This window comes from Glossina fuscipes, unplaced genomic scaffold (genome assembly GCF_014805625.2).
Source record: "Glossina fuscipes isolate IAEA_lab_2018 unplaced genomic scaffold, Yale_Gfus_2 0, whole genome shotgun sequence".
Classification (NCBI taxonomy): Eukaryota; Metazoa; Arthropoda; class Insecta; order Diptera; family Glossinidae; genus Glossina; species Glossina fuscipes.
The window spans coordinates 27,278,199-27,296,315 of record NW_023998414.1 but is presented as its reverse complement, the minus strand read 5'-3'; the positions used below and the strand labels follow the sequence as shown (position 1 = coordinate 27,296,315).

General features: G+C 33.4%; 2 protein-coding genes across 3 annotated transcripts in view; one reads left to right on the top strand and one right to left on the bottom strand.

Moving 5' to 3' along the window:
• Positions 1-4,484: 4,484 nt before the first annotated feature.
• Positions 4,485-18,117, bottom strand: part of LOC119636699 (proteoglycan 4-like) — a 15,972-nt gene continuing 2,339 nt past the window's right edge. Inside the window, exons 3-5 of the mRNA XM_038032289.1 lie at positions 14,096-14,963; positions 4,782-5,675; positions 4,485-4,710 (exon numbers count right to left, since the gene is read on the bottom strand). Of these exons, the coding sequence (XP_037888217.1) occupies positions 4,602-4,710; positions 4,782-5,675; positions 14,096-14,963 (1,871 nt within the window). The 3' untranslated portion in view covers positions 4,485-4,601. The remainder of the gene's footprint in view (positions 4,711-4,781; positions 5,676-14,095; positions 14,964-18,117) is intronic.
• The window catches only part of LOC119644634 (transforming growth factor beta-1-induced transcript 1 protein), a 16,956-nt gene continuing 13,822 nt past the window's right edge, over positions 14,984-18,117 (top strand). The window contains exon 1 of one of the 2 annotated variants that reach the window (XM_038044267.1): positions 14,984-15,004. The gene's annotated coding sequence lies outside the window, so the exon portion shown is untranslated. The remainder of the gene's footprint in view (positions 15,005-18,117) is intronic. The other variant, XM_038044268.1, reaches the window with a different exon arrangement.

The following is an 18,117-nucleotide window of genomic DNA, read 5'->3' as shown; positions in this document are numbered from 1 at the left end:
ATTTCAGGCTTTTTACGAAAAAAATAAATTATATGAAATCTCGCTAATGTTTCATATATAAAAAAGAAGTGAAGTTTTCAACAAACCAGAGAGTAAAAAAATTCTTTTTCCAAGCGTTTCAAAGCAGAGAAACAGCATGGAAAACAAAACGGCTGTCAAGAGAGATTCTTATTAAAAACTGATTGAATAAAGCTTGAGTCTCGGAACAACAAAGTTACAAATCGTATTTTAATAAATTTTTTCTGTACACTCTATCCTTATCTATCCAATTTCCGGTCGCTCCGAATTTCGATGTGTACGAAAGTAATTTTCTAAAAAAGTCGAATCAAAAATATATGATGCGTCGCGGATACCTTAAGAGGTGAACGAAGGAGAAGGAATAGCAATCGATTTTCCATTTTTTACTTTTACTTGGTATTCGTTTTATGGGACATAGGTATACAACATATGTACATATGTACCTACTACGTATGTAATTTTCTTTCGATCGTTTGCTTGGCTTTCGTGTTTATTAGACGGGTACAGCTCGTATGGTTCTCCAATAATTTGTGACAGAGTTGAATCGTAGTTTTCCAATAGAAAACTTTCGCAGCTCCCTCTTCTTCTACTTTGTAAACACTGCTCATACTTAATCTATTGACTAAACATTGAGACTTCTTGTCCATGCTTATATTTTATACTTGTTCGTAATTTTTTTGGTTTTAAGTGAATTGTTCTTCTTTTTTTTGTTTTATTCTGGCCTTTACGTCTCGTCTGCCGTTGGAAAAAACGAACATATATGAAATTGGATTTTTGAATTCGAAACGAAGGCTGCATATGTGCATATGTTTGTGAGCGAGAGAGGGATCGAGTAAATGTTTAGAGAAGAATTTTGGACACAAATCGAACAACAAACAGAATGACGGAACGGAACAAATATAGATAATATTCGAGGGAAAGATAGAAACAGAGAAACAGAGAGAGGGAACCTGTATTATCACCGAACTGCATACCTCTAATACTGGCTAATCAAGCAAGTTTGAGCTGGGATATAGACTGCAATTGTTTGCAGAATTTCCAAAGACAACAACGTTTGAATTTGTTTCGGACGATAGGTCTTAAGATTATGCTTGATATCTGTAATTTGATGCAAATATTTCGACCTGGTTTCACAAATTTATCATACGCCATAGTGAATGAGAAAGACAACAGTCTCTTGGCGTAATTTATAAAGAGAGCAAAGGAAAACTGAATAATTTCTCATTACACGTTTTCAAGGTTTACCCCAAACTTTAAATTTTGCAAAAAAAAGGGAGAAGAAAAGTCCGCTAACTAAATATTGCAAACGATTGTTACCGCAATATTCATCATCTTCTTGCTCAATCCTATAATTACTTGAAAGCTGATCTCTTTGTATCGATGAAAAATCATTTCCGAGTAATTAAGTTCAAAAATGAAATATATAATGGTTAATGTGTAACAACAAAGTAATATTTAAATGCTATGGATGTTTATGATTTTGTGCTTCATATTTATTTATTGATTTTATTATTATTATTATATTACTTATTTTGATAATAATTATGGCAGTTCTTATAAGCGGCATAAGTGATATTTTCTTGACTTTAGCTTGGATTGGTGGGAATGTTATTGAAATTGGATGGGATCGAAATCATTCCGAAAAATTGATTACACGGAAGAAATATTTTTTGTTATTAGTATTTAATATTCATAAGACTCGCATCGTTAATTGATTGCCTCACTTGTCAAATCGGAGAGTGATCAGATTTTTGTTTACATTTTTCTACACCATGTGCTCAGCAGCGAGAGAACACGGTTTTCATATACATTTAACTTTTAATTGCTTTGTTAGAAAGCGTTTCACTATATTTTTGCTACGATTTACATTAGCGTATGCATTGGCTTCTACATATATATATTTATTTTTTTTCGAAATGTCTTTATTTGCAATCTATTTACAATTAAACATTTAGCAAAAAAAAAAAAAAAAAAATTAACAACTTAAAAAGAAAATCAATTATATAACATAATAGTTAAATATCAAATGCTTGTTTAATTTTTGACTTCAGGTGTTGAGTACATATTGTGAGTATTGGTAATGTATCTAAACGAAAAAAAGGGTACATCTTAAATGTGGTGATAGATATTTCTGTAAAGTTTCCATCTTAGAATTGCTGGATCTCCCTTGCAGCTGCCTTGCATATGTCGATGTTGGCTGTAGAGCGATTTTGTAGATTAAAACTTTATTTTTCGGACTAAGTTTGGAATTTGGTCCCAACCAGGCCGGTACATATTTTTTAGCTTTCATATTTAGTTCTTGCCCTTTTGACTGTAAATGCTTTTTCCAAAATTGATCAAGTTTGAATAAAGGGTGTATATGTTTTTTCCTCCGAACGCAAAAATATCTATTCAATGTTTAGAAGAAGCAAAACAAGTAACAAAGTTAAGTTCGGACGAGGCCGAATTTCTCATACCCACCAATATATTTTTCACATTCTACTCTCCAAGTTCTTTTATTTGATACCCACATCGCTGGTAAGGAAAAATTAATCGCGCTGTCTACCATATTCATTTTAAAATTAACCCATTTTTAGGCAGATAATATATATTCATTTAAGGAGCGTGCAAAATAGTTTTAAAAATTCTGCCTTGCTTGCCCGATATGATAAATAAGCACAAAACCACAAAAAAGTGCAAAAAAATTACATTGAATTACTCGTAACTTTGTGTGGGCATGGCCGATCCGTTCCATTTTTGCGTGCAAAGAATACAGCGCTTCGTAAAGTAAATGTGGACAAGTTCAACCTTCTAACTTTTATAATATCGAAAATCCAAACATTTTTGTTAAAAAAAAAAACGAAGTGCGTTTAGGTTGCGCTCCACTGCGTGCTTCCGCTCTAACCAATTGGACTCATTCTTCAATATCAATCTGTGTGCAGAAACTTTCAATGTTTCTACTAAACTTGAAATCGATATCTTTAGTTTTGGGACCAGGAGAGTGCCAACAACACAAACAACACGGACGGACAGATATGGCTAAATCAACTTAGAATTTTACGCTAATCAACAACATATATACTTTCCAGGATCTCTGAAGCCTTCTTTTGCCTGTCATATGCATTATGGAGAAAAATTTTACGGTGTTGGGTATAAAATTGACATTGTTCTCTTGCTCTTAGCGCTACGGCGTCTAGGCTTTAGTTTATTGCATCAAATAAAAATCCATCTTAGCAGTCAGTACGGCGTCTAATTTTAGGGACAATGGTAATCAACAACATTTGACTAATTGAAAGTGTTGACTTACCTCGTTTTAATGCAAAACGAGATAAACCTATTGTGACAATAAAGCTTCATTTATAACCGATATCTGCTATTTGATCAACAAATTAGGCAACGATCAGAGTTTTTGAGTTCAGTTGAACAAGGTTGTAAAAATTTTTGAAAATTGAATAAAAAAAAACCTCTTAATTGATATTTGCGCCCATTTTATGTGAAAATAAATCGGCTAAAACTATTCGAATAGGAATTCTGCACTGTTGTCTGTTTAGTTGCGGGGCATGCGCGCATACTTATGCTTAAATGCGACACTTTGTTCGACACCGTTTACGATGGGTATATACAATCGGCGGTCCGCGAGTCACATTTAGCCCATGATATCCCCGAGTCCGACTCGTCACGTCAAATAATTTAATTTGTTCGTATATAGCAACGCTGCAAGCAGATTGTTCAAATGTGCAATGCGTTGAAGTGTTTTCTGATTCATTAGGAGATAAAATGATTGATTTAAAAAGAGGAGGGGGGGGGGGGGGGGGGGGCGGAAAATTACTGGAGAATGCCGCTTTTTTGATAATATTTGCACATTGTTCTTGGACCCCGATGTGATGTGAAAATTCAACTTGGCCTATCGATGAAAAACGTGATTCATCCGAACTTTGCATCAGAGAATTTGTAAAATATTTCTTCTTTTTTTCTTTTCTTCACACAAACAATTTATTTTTATTTTTACAACAACTTCTATATCATTTAGTCTGACGGTTAAGCTAACTGCTGTGCATTAAATTTTTTGTTTTTCAAAAATAAAAAAAAAAAAAAAAACTAATGAATTTCTCAAACTTAATGTGGAAACACCAAAGTTTAGCCTTAGACCTTATATCCGTAGATCAGTGTAGTTACAACATTTTAAATTAAAATCTTAATCTGACCTTAATCTGGATCGGTGTTAAGATTTTACTTTAAAATTTCACATTACATATCTCCGCAAAAGATTTAAATCTAAACTTAACAAATTTGTATTCTTAATATGCTTGAGGGAATTTTTTAATGTTATCCTTCCGTATTGCTCTGTTAGATAGTATTTCATCAAAAAAAAAAAAAAAAAAAAAAAAAAAAAATTATAAAAAAAAAATAATAAAAAAAAAAAAAAAAAAAAAAAATATAAACTATTAAAAACCCCAAAAAAAAAAAATAAAAAAAAAAATAAAAAAAAAAAAAAAAAAAACAATGCTCTAAAACTAACTTAACTATATAAGCAATGGAAAAACAATTTGAATCACATAAAGCGCACGCAAATAGGCAAAGTTTATCGTGAGATGGCCATTTTTTCATGACTTGGTTTCTATTTCTAGAAAATCTTCGACGAATTTTGAAACGCCTAAGGAGAAATCGCTTTCTACAGAGCCCAGTACATCGTTCACCAGTTTCTCGGATATTCTAAACAAAAGAGAAGGGATTATTCGCTGCTTGATTGGGTTAAGGACGAGTGTCAAAATTTTACAACTTACTTGGAAAATATTTTCCAGGGTTCGCTATAATTGGGATTATTATAAAAGGGATTTCCAACACATAACTCCAAATACATGTCTCTCTCTTTGATTAAATCGTCGATACGCAAATCTTCCACAGGTTCAGTGGCAGATGTTACTGACGTTGCGGACGGTATCGATTTGGGGGATGTGACTGGTGATGCGACGGCTGTTATTGGTGCTCGCGGTGACGTCGATGGTGGCGTTCTCGGTGTTGCTGGTTTTGCCAATGCAGTTGGTGCTGGTGGTTTTGTCGGTTTTATTGGTATAGCCGGTGCCGTAAGTATGGCCGGCGCCGTAAGTATGGCCGGAATTGTTGATATTGCCGGTGCTGTAAGTATTACTGGTGTTGGTGATGCCGCCGATGTTGCCGACGTTGCCGATGTTGTAATTGTGACGGATGTTACCGATGTAGCAGATCCTGTCGGCGTTGAAGATGGCATCAAACTTGCAGATGTTACCGATATTGCTGATGTGAGCGGTGTTAGCGATACCACAATCGCTGCCGGTGGTGAATATGCTACCGTTTCTGTATGTGCTGCCGATTCTGCCATTCCTTCTTGATTTATATTTGCTGATGATTGCGCCGATTCTATCTCTGCTCTTTCTCGATGCTCTGCCGATGTGGGTAGTGTCGCTATTTCTGGGTTACTACTTCTCTCTGTGTCCTTCAAGAAGTTTTCGATTTTCAAATTTTCACTTGTTATCGATTGGCTGGAAAAAGATTCCGTGCTTTTCTTCGGTTTAGGTGGCGGTATGGGTTTTATTTTAGGCATACCCTCATGAGATGACTTAGCTTTAATGGATGAAGCACTCACAAATGAACTCTCCGAAGTACGATAAGGAGAATTCTGTGTGCGAAGCTCTATATCGCTATTTTACAAAAAGAATGATATTATTGTTATCATAACGCTTTAAATTTAATGAAAAAAAAAAAAATCCTTAGACCAACAGGAGGCAATTATTAAGTGCTACTTATTATTATTATTATATAGCTATTAGCTGGGGGATATAGACATGGAACAAGTGAACACACTCTGGTGTGATACGGCTCACAATCGAATGCCCTAGACAACTTCGTTTAATACAGCTATTGTCATAATGAATATCCTCAATAAGTTGTTATATGGGAAGTGAACGAATAAGTGTTCCGATCCGAACCATTTTCAATAGTGTTTATCCCTGGACCAAAACAAGTTAATGCATCAAATCCCATCTGAATATCGGAAAAATTGCGGCTTGTCGGTTGAATACAAAAAAAAAAAAAAAAAAAAAAAAAAAAACAAGACGGACAGATCGATAGACAAGTTTGGATCTGTTTATGAATCGAAGTAGTATAACAACGGAGGTTATAACAACAAGTAGACATAAAAATTAAATACAAATACAAACATAAATATAAAAATATAGAGAAACCTTTCTTTTATTCTATATTTTATTTTCTTTGCTTTAAATAACTGCTACAAAGATCCACAATAACGGTTTTCTTTGCACTTCAGTGTGAGGGAATTCGCTTAAGGCGAATATATTCTAAGCTTAAATTAAAAACACAGTCTGCGTAGCATCGAGTTTACCTAGACCACTTTGTCTTGGCTTAGAAGTTAGCTTAGATCACTTTATCTTAGAGCATTCATCAAAGCTTTTCATTAACTTTCTCATACCATAATTTGTTAGTTAATTAGTAAGTTTTATGCACTGTTTTGAACTGAAGCATTCCCGCTTCGACTTGACATGATTGCCGCTTTAGGGTGATCGTATCACAGTTCAAGTACAGAAAGGGTCCAATAAGTGTTTAATGTTTTGATATTATCTATATAGATATATATATATAGATAGATTACGAAATTTCTCTATCTCAACTGGCTTTTTTTATAAATTTCTAAATTACCTTTCGGCCTTTAAGTCAATTATACAAAGTCAAGGTCATTAATTTCGCAAAACACAACAACGAAAACAAAACAAATAGATAAGAAATCAGTCATGCAATAGAAAGAGTCTCGCATCGATTTAACCCGATTAAGTCAACATTATAATAAGATAAACAATGTTCAAGTTTCGTGTGAGAAAGAGAAGCGAAGCGAAGCACTTCTGGAGACATAAGGCATGTATAGAAAATATAGTTTGAGTTGGATGTTGGATAAATAAACTTTAAGTAAATTTATTGATCAAACATTTTTAAAGTGAACAGCCAAGCATACACATATATCATATGTATAATACGTGACTCATGCCAGGGCAAATATAAATTGAAAAGTTGATAATAATTATAGAAAAAATATTGTGCTAATAATAAGTAAAATACAATTTGAATATCAGTTAACGAAACAGATGACCGACATTTGTAAGAAACGAGCCAAGTTTCAAATTTACTTTAATTGAAATATCGAAAGGCGTATTTTCCCTATGAACACTGCATCCACTCTCATATATTAATCGCATTAATAGATTGATTTTTATTTTGATTTCTTCTCGTATTTTTGCTATATTAATTGTCCGTCCTATTATGAGCAAGTATCGGATTGATTCTCTGATCTTTTTGTGACTTTTTGTCATTCGATCATTTAATTATAAAAACAAATTTAATATAATATAAGCTCATGCAAATCTATACCGATCACAATCACAGAATGAAAAGATGTAAGACAAAAAGGACGAGAAAACTTTCTAAATCCAACCTTTTTATATACATTATCAAACATTGAGGCAGGAAATGTATTTATTTAGTTGAAACATTTGTAACGTGTAGAAGGTCGCTACAGCGACCCTATAAAATGTATTCTCTAAATTCTCAATCGATCTGTATATATCTTTCCATCTGTCGTCTATTTGTTCGTCTATTGTTTTACCTATAGTAAACATACTTCTGCTGGCAAAGATTCGACAAAAGCATTCGAAATTATTGCCCGCGGATCGGCATTGAAGGTGAACTAGCAAAGACAGACACCCATTGAGAACACTTTCGTTTTCAAAAGCAAAAGAGAAAAAAAAAAGAGAGAGAGAGAGAGAACGAGAAAGAGATCATGTGTCACTCCATTTCTCTGGTGTGCCCTTTTAAGCTTGTCTGTCTCTTCGTCTGTGAAAATTTGAACGTATATTTTATGAGCGACCCTATAGTATCTGTACGAAAATTGGGACCACGCCGTCCGTCAAAATGAAGACATCGTGTACAAATTTGCAAAAGGACTGGGAAGTGTCATAAATTTTTCGAAGGAGGCGCTTACAACGCCTATGCGCCTATACGACAAAAACTTTTATTTTGAACATAAGAAGAATCTGTCTCATCCACTCTATGTCATAGAGCATGAAAATTTAGTGGTTTTATTTATTTATTTTTTTTCATGCCTTTTTAGGATAATGGTGATGGGTACAAAAGATTCGATCACAGCCGAATATAATTTTCTTACTTTTTTATTACGCTATTTTTATAGATTGCGGATAAAATGAATTCCTTAGCGACGACGCGATTTTCCTTCCAACTATGTATTAAATTATACCTGCTTCAAGTGAGGGCAGTATCGCGCTTTGGGTAGTATTTTGAGCTTTGGATAAATCGCACGGCAAACGAAGCCTTAATCTTTTAAACGATTATCAACGAGAACTGATCAAATTGAACCATAAAACGGGCGACATATATCAAAACTTATGATATTATAATCTGTTAGCACACATACGATCGGTGCCATACTATAAGACCCGAACAAAAAACGTTAGCAGCACAGAAGTGCATGTGCTACCTTCCAATCGAAAAATGTTTTCTTTTTGTCCGTAAATATCCTCCAACAGCATTAGTTGTACCTTTGGATTCATATGTTGTCAGGCAGATGGTAACTGTACAGTAATCACCCAGATGGACAATAATTTAATTAAAATTGCTTTGATCATTCTCGCTTTTTTCTTTTTCGTTTAAATAAGTTGGATCGGGACGATGTTTACATCTGACATATATATATATATAATTTTGGACATGTACATTGAATAAAACAATATTAGTACAGACATTATAACATAAGGCGAGTTCTTCTGCATGTTGCGGCTATATGGCTATGTTGTCAAGTCAGTTGTAAATACTATTCAGAAATTTCGTAGTGATTTTATTAGCAATAAAATTATAGTATTGTTAGCCGCCTTCGTTCTTTCTGTGAACACATCGCACGGAGTAAGAAAATTTTTGATGATCGAGTAAATATGGTATTATTCTAAATAGAATGCAGAGTGGACTGCATCGTGTAGGTATCTGCGCCAAAGGTAGTAGAAGTCATCACTACCTTCTATCAGATAGAAAGGAAGTGAGAGGAGAATATTCTTCAAAAACCCCATTAAGTGAATTCAAAAATCTTCCTATATACATAGACAAAGCGTTATCAACACCCAGAGTAGTGGCCTTGGAATTGCTATTATTGCATATGTATTATTAGAGCATCGATTGATTTATATTTATTAGCGACCTTCACTTGTGCTTAGGCATAAAACAAAACGGACTTTGAAGCTTCTGCAGATCATTTGCATATCATTTTCAATATCTTAGGGAAAATCATTTTCAAAATTGCAAAATTTGTTGGCAAAATTATAGTAAAAATCAATTGAATAAATGAATGAATTTATTTTGTTTCATCAATCATATTGATGAATTATTTGACTATTAGGCTATAAAATTCTTCAATCATTGAATAATGAGAATAATTCATTCTTTAAGCTTCTTCTTTATTCGCAGCAGCTAAATAGATTGATTGAAATATCCAATGAATATAAGAATTTTACATTATTTTTCCACTTCTATCGCGCATAAAATGTAAGCTAATAAATAATATTTGACGTCTTTACGTCTTCAATAAATCCATATCCATAGTTAAATTTTAACTGGTAAGTATTTTGGATACTCAGTGACAATTATTAACGAGCCGTTTTACACGAAACTGTTTTGCATACATATATACACGGCAAGTACAAGCATTAAGGCATTGTTCTGGGGGCTGGTACGATTTGTTGTTGTATTTATTGTCGAATTTTCTCCTCCTCACTAACTTACTTACTTACTTACTTACTTACGTATTAACTATCCTTACTTTTTTAATCAAAATTTTCCAATCATTTGTATATGTTTCGCTGTTTTATGCTTTCACGATAGCGAGAATCTTCATATTCACATGCGAAAAGCGAACTATAATACAATATTTACATACGTTTGTAATCATACTCGTAAAATGTGTAAATAAATAACATGAAAAAGTTGATGACATCATTCGAATGTTGAATGACTTGGTATTGCGTTGCGTCGATGATGGTGGGGTTGTGCTTATTTCTTATTATTATGAAATGTGGAAAAGAAAAAAAAAAAGAAAAGTTAATGGCGCTCTCAAATGTTCTTTTTTTATATAATATATTATTTAGATAAAATTTCGCTTGCGTTAACGTTTATAGGAAACTTTATTAGAGATAACTGTATCGGTTCCTTTCCACATATGTACCATGAGTTGTCGTTTTAAATAACAATAAATAAATATTTAATTTGATATTGGAATTCATTAAATTTAGATTATTTTGATTATCTTTCTACGCATTTTCTTAAGGTATATTGAATATATCAATTAACATGCAACGTGAAAGAACTTCTTAAAATTTATAAAAACTTTTCAGAATTGTTTAAATTTTTTCTTTTCTTGTTTGTTTCTTCAACTATTTGCTTACGCCCTTTCGATCGCTATAAACAAGATAGAAAATATTTGACATTTGATGGAGTTATCAGGACAGCGACAGAGAGGGAGAAAGAGAGAGAGAAAGAGAGCGAGAGCGAGAGGGAGAGAGAGTGGGACAAAAGGGAGAAGGGGATGGGGGTGAGACAGGCAAACATCGAAAGTGAACTAGATCTGTCTTCAAGAATCTCATCGCTCATCGCGTTCTTTGGCATAAACCCCTTTAAAAAATTTACAAAGTCCAGAAACTAGAGAGAAAACCTATTATGGTTCATTAAATTTATGCCCTCAACTCCCGCTTACATAGCTTGATATCATAGGGTAACTAACGATAACTTACTCTTGCATTAGACTGAGTACATTTTATGTTAAAATTTCTTCAAATAGTCGAATGGAAAGCATTTTTGTGTCCAATATTTAAGCGGAACTAATAAATGCATCTAGTTCTCGCAAAAAAATTAGAAAATCACTGTACTTTTGTCCACTATAAAACCGAACATTTTCGCTATTACATTCATAAAATCCCGATACCCAGCAGGGGATCGCTAAGGCGTACATATCCTGGAACATCTGGAAACTGTTACTCATCCACTGCGGCGTGGGGTATTAACTGTAGTGTAATATTGAAATTTTATATATTAGTTTGGGGAAAAAGAAAACCATTATTTTTATATGAACTTCAAGACTTTATTTAACATGCTTCGGATTGTTCGATTTGGGTCAAATATGCACCGTTTTGTTGTATGATTTGTTGCCATTTTAAAGGTAACTTCAAAATGCCTCTCTCATAGAAGTCCTGGTCCCTATTTGCAAAAAACTCTAGTAGTCGATTATCACAATCCTCCCTAGATTCCAATTTTTTATCATTAAAGAAATTTTGCAATGCAAGAAAAAGATAATAATCGCTTGGTGCCAAGTCCGGACTGTATGTAACAGCAAAAGAATTTTTTTTACTGCGAAATGTCACCTTTCCAACGAGCATAAATCTGAAATTGTTTGATCGATACTTTACGAGAAATCTATCAGTGCAGCCATCTACCGAAAAAATAATGGATTTCTTTTTCCCCAAACTAATATATTTATTGTTCAAAAATAGGCGTAACTTATACATTAAAGCCTGATCACGCCGCCCGCAGTAGCTTACGCAAGTAAGGAAACTATGTACAATTTATGGGAAACTTTGCAAGCTAGTCAGTCATCTTAAGAAAATATCCAACATTCGGAAAGTTTCTTATTAATTCCGAATACAACTTGATCGAAATCGTCGCAGCCTAAACCCGCAAATCATGCATAGCCTTGGCCGAATTTAGGATTTTCAATTATCATAAACAATATTTTTGCAATTCCCAGCAAATTAATGGACTGATCGTAACTATTTGTATACGCTTATAAAATATTGAAAGCAAATTTGAAATAGATTTCTAAAGTAAATTTCATATTTTTTCTTTTAGTTTAGTTCCTTAACATTCGTAAGATGGATTTTTGGATGAATTGTAACGTCTCTCGTTTAATTTTATTGTGCGGTACCGAATTGATTGAACACATATGCAGATTTTGTTTGCAATAAAAAATCCATATTCATTTTTAGAAAGTACCCAAACGATAATTTGCAGTCTTTGCAATAGCACAACTTTCGCTCTTTTTCAAACCATTGAATAATTTCGTATAGGAAAATATTTCGTTCAAATTGGTAAATCGTTCTACGGATCCCGATGGTATTGCAACGCAGTGGGCTCCCAAAAGCCATAACATGACGTTAGAAAATATCAACATGACCTTGAAAAATTATTCACGATTTCGGATGAAATTTTAGGCATAAGAAAACTATTTTGAAACGGTTCAAGCGCAATAAAAGAAATCTTTTTCTGCGATAAGTGAAAATGGATTAATTGAATTTGACACGCCGCGGTACTCCTGAGCAAGAAGGACTCGATGAAATTCGCGCAAAGCGAAGAAGTACGCAACAGTCGTCTGCATCGACTATTTTAAAATGAAGAACAAGATTAAAGAATGAATAGTGAATATTATTTGGCATACCTTTGGTTCGATTAAGGGGGAAAATTGCGAAAAACCCGTTTCAAATGGCGAGCGGTGAGGTGCTTTTTCACTAAGACTAAGAATGGAATGTGTTACAAGTCAAAATTGCTATAAGGACAAAATTGCGAATTACTGCCGTAAACATTCCCATTGGATCCTAATGAAAGAAAATATTTGATTGATATGATGAGATAGATGTATAATTCAAATCTTATTATAAGGGTCATCATAAATTGTTGAAAAAAAAAAAAAAAACTTGGAAAACTTGTTGATGAATTAATTAAGTCTTAGAACGGATTGACATTACTAAAATTCGAATTGGAATGTTAAAAAAAAAAAAAAAAAAAAATCGTTGAGCCTTTAGTAGGTCTAAATTGATTTATTCATTCATTTAATTCATGCTCTTGTAGTCTGAAAATTTAATTGCATTATAAAGCATTTGTTTCTTTTTTTTTTCCTTTCTTTCGAGGCTTTAACATGTCAAAGAGTATCATTTAAAAAGAAAAAAATATATATATTTCAAGAACGTTTGTGAATATGAAATTATGAGGGTTATTATCTAAACGCTTTGCATGCTAACGCTGTTTACAGTGTTCATTCCGAGGACCGCATATAAAAGTGTAAAGTGTAAGGGCGGGCTCTAAATGCGATTCTTGATAATGAGCCGTATTTATCATTTATGCATTCAGGTTAATCAAATATCTCTGCTAACATTTTGTGGCCAAAACTGAAAGGATTCAATGCTTCTAACAAGCGGGTTGACAACATAGCATATCAAACAACCGGCGAAAAAAATCAAAAAACATGCTTGCACTCACTTGGCTATTTTACTGTTCACTAAAAAAACATGTAATTAAATTAGGTCTGCGAGTAGTGAGGAGTATTCGCGATTCACCTTAAAGTGCGCGAATACAGAATATTTACATATATATACAAATATATGTATTTACGACGAATTGATATAGAGACGAGCAAGTTGTTGCTTGCAAACAGATAAGTTTAAAATCGGTTTTGATGACAAATTTACGACACAAATAAGTTGAATTACTAATAGTTTAATTAACTAATTAATTGACTAATTATCATTAAAAAAATTTAATTAATGTTACACAAGAATTGACTCTTTTCTTTTTTTTTTTTTTGATTGAATTCAAATCTTACTCTCTACTGAACGTGCTGGCTAAGATAACGACTTCAAGAGAAATACATAGCCAGATAGAGAGAAAGAGAAAGAGAGAGAGAGAGAGAGAGAGAGAGAGAGTGATGAGGAGATATATAGAGATAGAAAGAGTAATTCAGAGACCGAGAGAGAGCAAGAACGAAATAATGGGAACGGAAGTTTTTTACATCTATATAGTGAACGAGAGAGATCGGGAGATTGAGATAGAGGATGAGAGAGAGAGATCGGGAGATTGAGATAGAGGATGAGAGAGAGAGAGAGGGAGAATTAGAAACAAAGAAATATAACTTTAAATTTCACACTGTGTTTCTTTAAAGGACGTGCAATCACGTCTCGATGATCTGAGAATGCTATGAGATATTCATGCAAACATTCCTTATACTTACTTATGATATAATTCAAGATAACAACTTCCCGACATTGTTCGTACAATATTTTGCTCTCCATCGGCACTTTCTTCGTTCCCATAATTCTTAATGGGAGTAATTTCTTTAGTTTTCGTCTCTCCACTGTTACAGTTATTATCGGCTTTCTGTTTATTTAGAATTTTCTCCATCATGGTTTGTATGCCGTTATCGCTTAAGGGAATTAACGGAGTGTCGCTGAGAGCGACTTCTTCATTAGATAGTACGATTTCAGGTAAGGGATTACGTTTACTATCATTTGATTCGGTTGTCAAATTCGGTGAGGCTACAGGCGGCGGAGGTATTTGGAAAGCTTTGCGTTTCTTTTTCAAACGCGTTTTTGACTTTAATTTATCATCTTTTAATTCTTTCGCCATTGAACTTTTTGACTTTTGTAACGCCAATGATGAATTTCGATTTGCAAGCTTTGATGCGGACTTAACTGTTTCGACGATCTGCTGAGAATTATGGTAACGTCTTTTGTGCACGTCAACACTTAATGATGTATCCGGTGGATTTATATAGCAGGAGGATTTCTTGGATAACGAAGTGCGTGAAGTAAGTATCGCTTCCTTCGTCTCGTCGAGGGTGGGTGCTGAGCAATCCATCTGTTTGGATACGTTACGTAAATGTGACTTAGCGTCATCATTTATTTGTTTCTTATTACGATTATGTTTCTGTTTCTCTAAGCACGCATCGCCCTCGCTAGCAATAGCTTTATGCTCTAGATTATTGACGCTGACTGTGTCGTCATCATCAACATTTCGAGCTGTTTGAGTTTTTCGTTTAGTTCGTTTCGTGACTTTCGTCGAAGCGGTAGTGTTTTGCGCAATATCCGCTGCTGGTGTTTCTATAAAAAAGAAGTTTCGTTATAAAAAGCAAAAAAACAAAGTATTTAAGAAGTTATTGCAGAAAGAAAGAGTTAGAAATTCTTAAGCTCACTTAAATACTTTTCAAGTGCTTTTCGCGTACATTTCTAATAACTATTTGTTATTACTGTCACTACTATTACTAATATTAATATTATTATTATTATTAGTATTGTTATTATTATTATTATTATTATTATTTTTTTTTTTTTTTTTGTTTACCTTACGTTTCACATTTTAAATAATTATAATTTGTGTGCGTCTTAAGCTCTCCTTGAATTTAATTAGAATATATTTTATACATATTTGCCATAAACATAAATATAATGGTTTTGCAAATTTAATTAAGTCTTCAAATTCTTTACTTAGATTGAAAGCATTGACGAACACAATCCTCCAAATCATTCATCATTTACTATGAACGTTATTTAATTTACTTCGTTCATCGTTTTTTCGATAAAAATTTATACAAATTGAAAAGTGTTCAAAACAGTGACAAAAGGCGCGATTTCACTGATAAACAATTCCTGGTGAAATGAATGTCACTATCAATTCAATACGGGCGGTTACCTCTGTTGCAACAATACATGTCGTTGTGTTAAACTAAAGCCGTTTAAATGCTTTTACATTTCTTTAAACGAAAAGCAATAAGAAACAATCGTTTGTTACTTGTTGTTGTAATAAAGGTTCAGTCTGATTAAAATAATTTCTATAATAAATTCTAGTCAAAGTTCTGGGCCAAAATGACTTTGTTTAAGAAAATATGTTCATTTTTAATATTTTTACATTTTATTTCCTTTTATGGTCCGATCGGAACCTTTCTTCGACCAACAAGCAATAGTATACCAAGTCAAAAATGGCGCCCTGCAGGTTGAACACTTAATGATGGCCACATTAGACAGATAAACGTTAGACCGATTTGGAAAGTGTTTCTGAATCGATCGGTATAATAACCGATACATTTATCTCAAATCCTTGTAGATGTTGTATATACGTCCGCCATCTACCTGGTATCGAAGTGGTATAGGTTGTAATAGTTACCTCCTCCTATTCCGAAAATTACACTATTTTCAAATTTGTTTAGGCTCTCCAATCTCGTCATGGTATCTGCCGACCATATTTAATGTTATTATATATAATGGTGGTTAACGTGACGTCAATTGGATCTTTGTAAATGCTATTGATTTGATAACAAAAGCAACCGGCAACTTATGAATCACATCATATGTCGTATCAGGAATTGAAGATACGTCTTCATAAATAATAGATTCTCATGTTTTGCCCATTAGAGCCCAGGTAATGGGGTCAGGTCGAGGGGTCGCATGAAATTTTTCAAGTGCGTTGTGAAGAAGCAAAAAGCCAGTGACCAGCGATCCAAGCAAATCGAATCAATTAGTTTTCTCAGATTATTGACAGAAAATGTATATTTAAAATATTAAAATAAACAAATAAACAAACATTTTCTTAACAACTGTCACGACATTCTACGGAAAGCTGTGCAACTTTATAAAATACATGAGCTTCGAATGAATGAATGTATTTTTCTGGACCGATTCTTAAGTCGTGATGTCTCTCCCCATAATCCCTTTGGGAATATTAAATTTCCCCACACAATTAAGGGAAGAATCCCTCGTGGAGTATTTAAAAAAAACTGATGTCTGGGATTTTCTTCTTCATTAAGTCTAATAAGTTGTAAATTTCAAAATATTTGCAAGGACTACGATATAATAAAATTGCGAATGGATAATATAATGTTAAAAAAAGTTCCGATCCAATTTCCTTTCTAAGGCAGAAAATGTGGAGGAACTTTTATTAAAATACTTCATAAAAAAACCATTGTCTGATACGGCAGACGGACAATCATTCAGAAAATAATTCGGTATCGATTTATCTCACAAATTCCATCTAACCCTGTCGCAAATGGTGTATGGTAGGGTATAATAAAAACTAAGACTACTTACTCGAAGTGCTCCGTTTTTTCTAATGCCACAACTGGTCTACAATATAAAAATGAGTCCAATTTGGCCAAAAGCATCTTTATTATGACGTGATTGCATTTTAATTCGTGACCCAAATTTTAAATCACATCCTTTCATACCTATTAACGCAATTTTCATATACGGACATCTCTCGTATAACGCGGTAACCGAAGTATTTTTATTTATTTATTTAAACGAAGTCATAATATAAATGAATGTCATTTAAACTTCAATAAAATATAAATCAAGGCAATGTGTATCGTGTCATATCGAAACCAAGCCTTAAGGTGTGAAATTTTATGATAGCTAAAATTTCGTTGCAAACAATACCCACAATATAAAGGAACAACTAAATTAATTTTATGTTTTTATGAAAAGGAAAAAAAACAAAAGAAAAGTAAATAAATAAATAAATATGAAATTCAATATTGTTATGATGCAAAGATTAAAAATATATTCATAACATATGATGAATGATGACGACGATTACATGACTAATTTTCATCAAAAGTTACAGTTAGTCTTTTTTTTCTCTCATTTCACTTTCTCCCAACCAGAAAGCAAAAAGCAATTGAAAAAGAAAATCGGCCGAATACATATTCGATTTTTTGAGATCGTTTCATATTAAAACCATGCAAATTTTGTACTGTGTTATACAAGGGAAAGCTGTACCTGTACGTGTCGTCTTACGACGAGTAACATTTTCGTGTAATTACTTTTCATGCCCTCTAAGAGACACGATGATATTTTTCTTTTCAATTGTAATACCTAATTGCTCGACGCACACACACGCACATATCTCTTAAGGAATGTAGATTTTTGCTGGGCACAGTAGTTGAGAGCCGATTTAGCTGCGTTCAACCAAAACTTCGGCTTTTTGTGAGACAACTTGTTTTGCTTTTGGCCAATCGCATAAATGCGAAATAAATGCCCGCATTCTGGACTTGTGACAATCGATCATTTGTCCCTTAGTCCCAATAAAAATGCGCAGATATCAATTTTATCATGAAAACTTATGACTGCCTGTAATGTTGTTCGTAATAGGTCTGAAAAAATTGAATCTTGAATTGATCTTTGTACCTTGATAGTAGAAAGAGAGAGAGAGAGAGAGAGAGAGAGAGAGAGAGAGAGAGAGAGAGAGAGAGAGAGAGAGAGA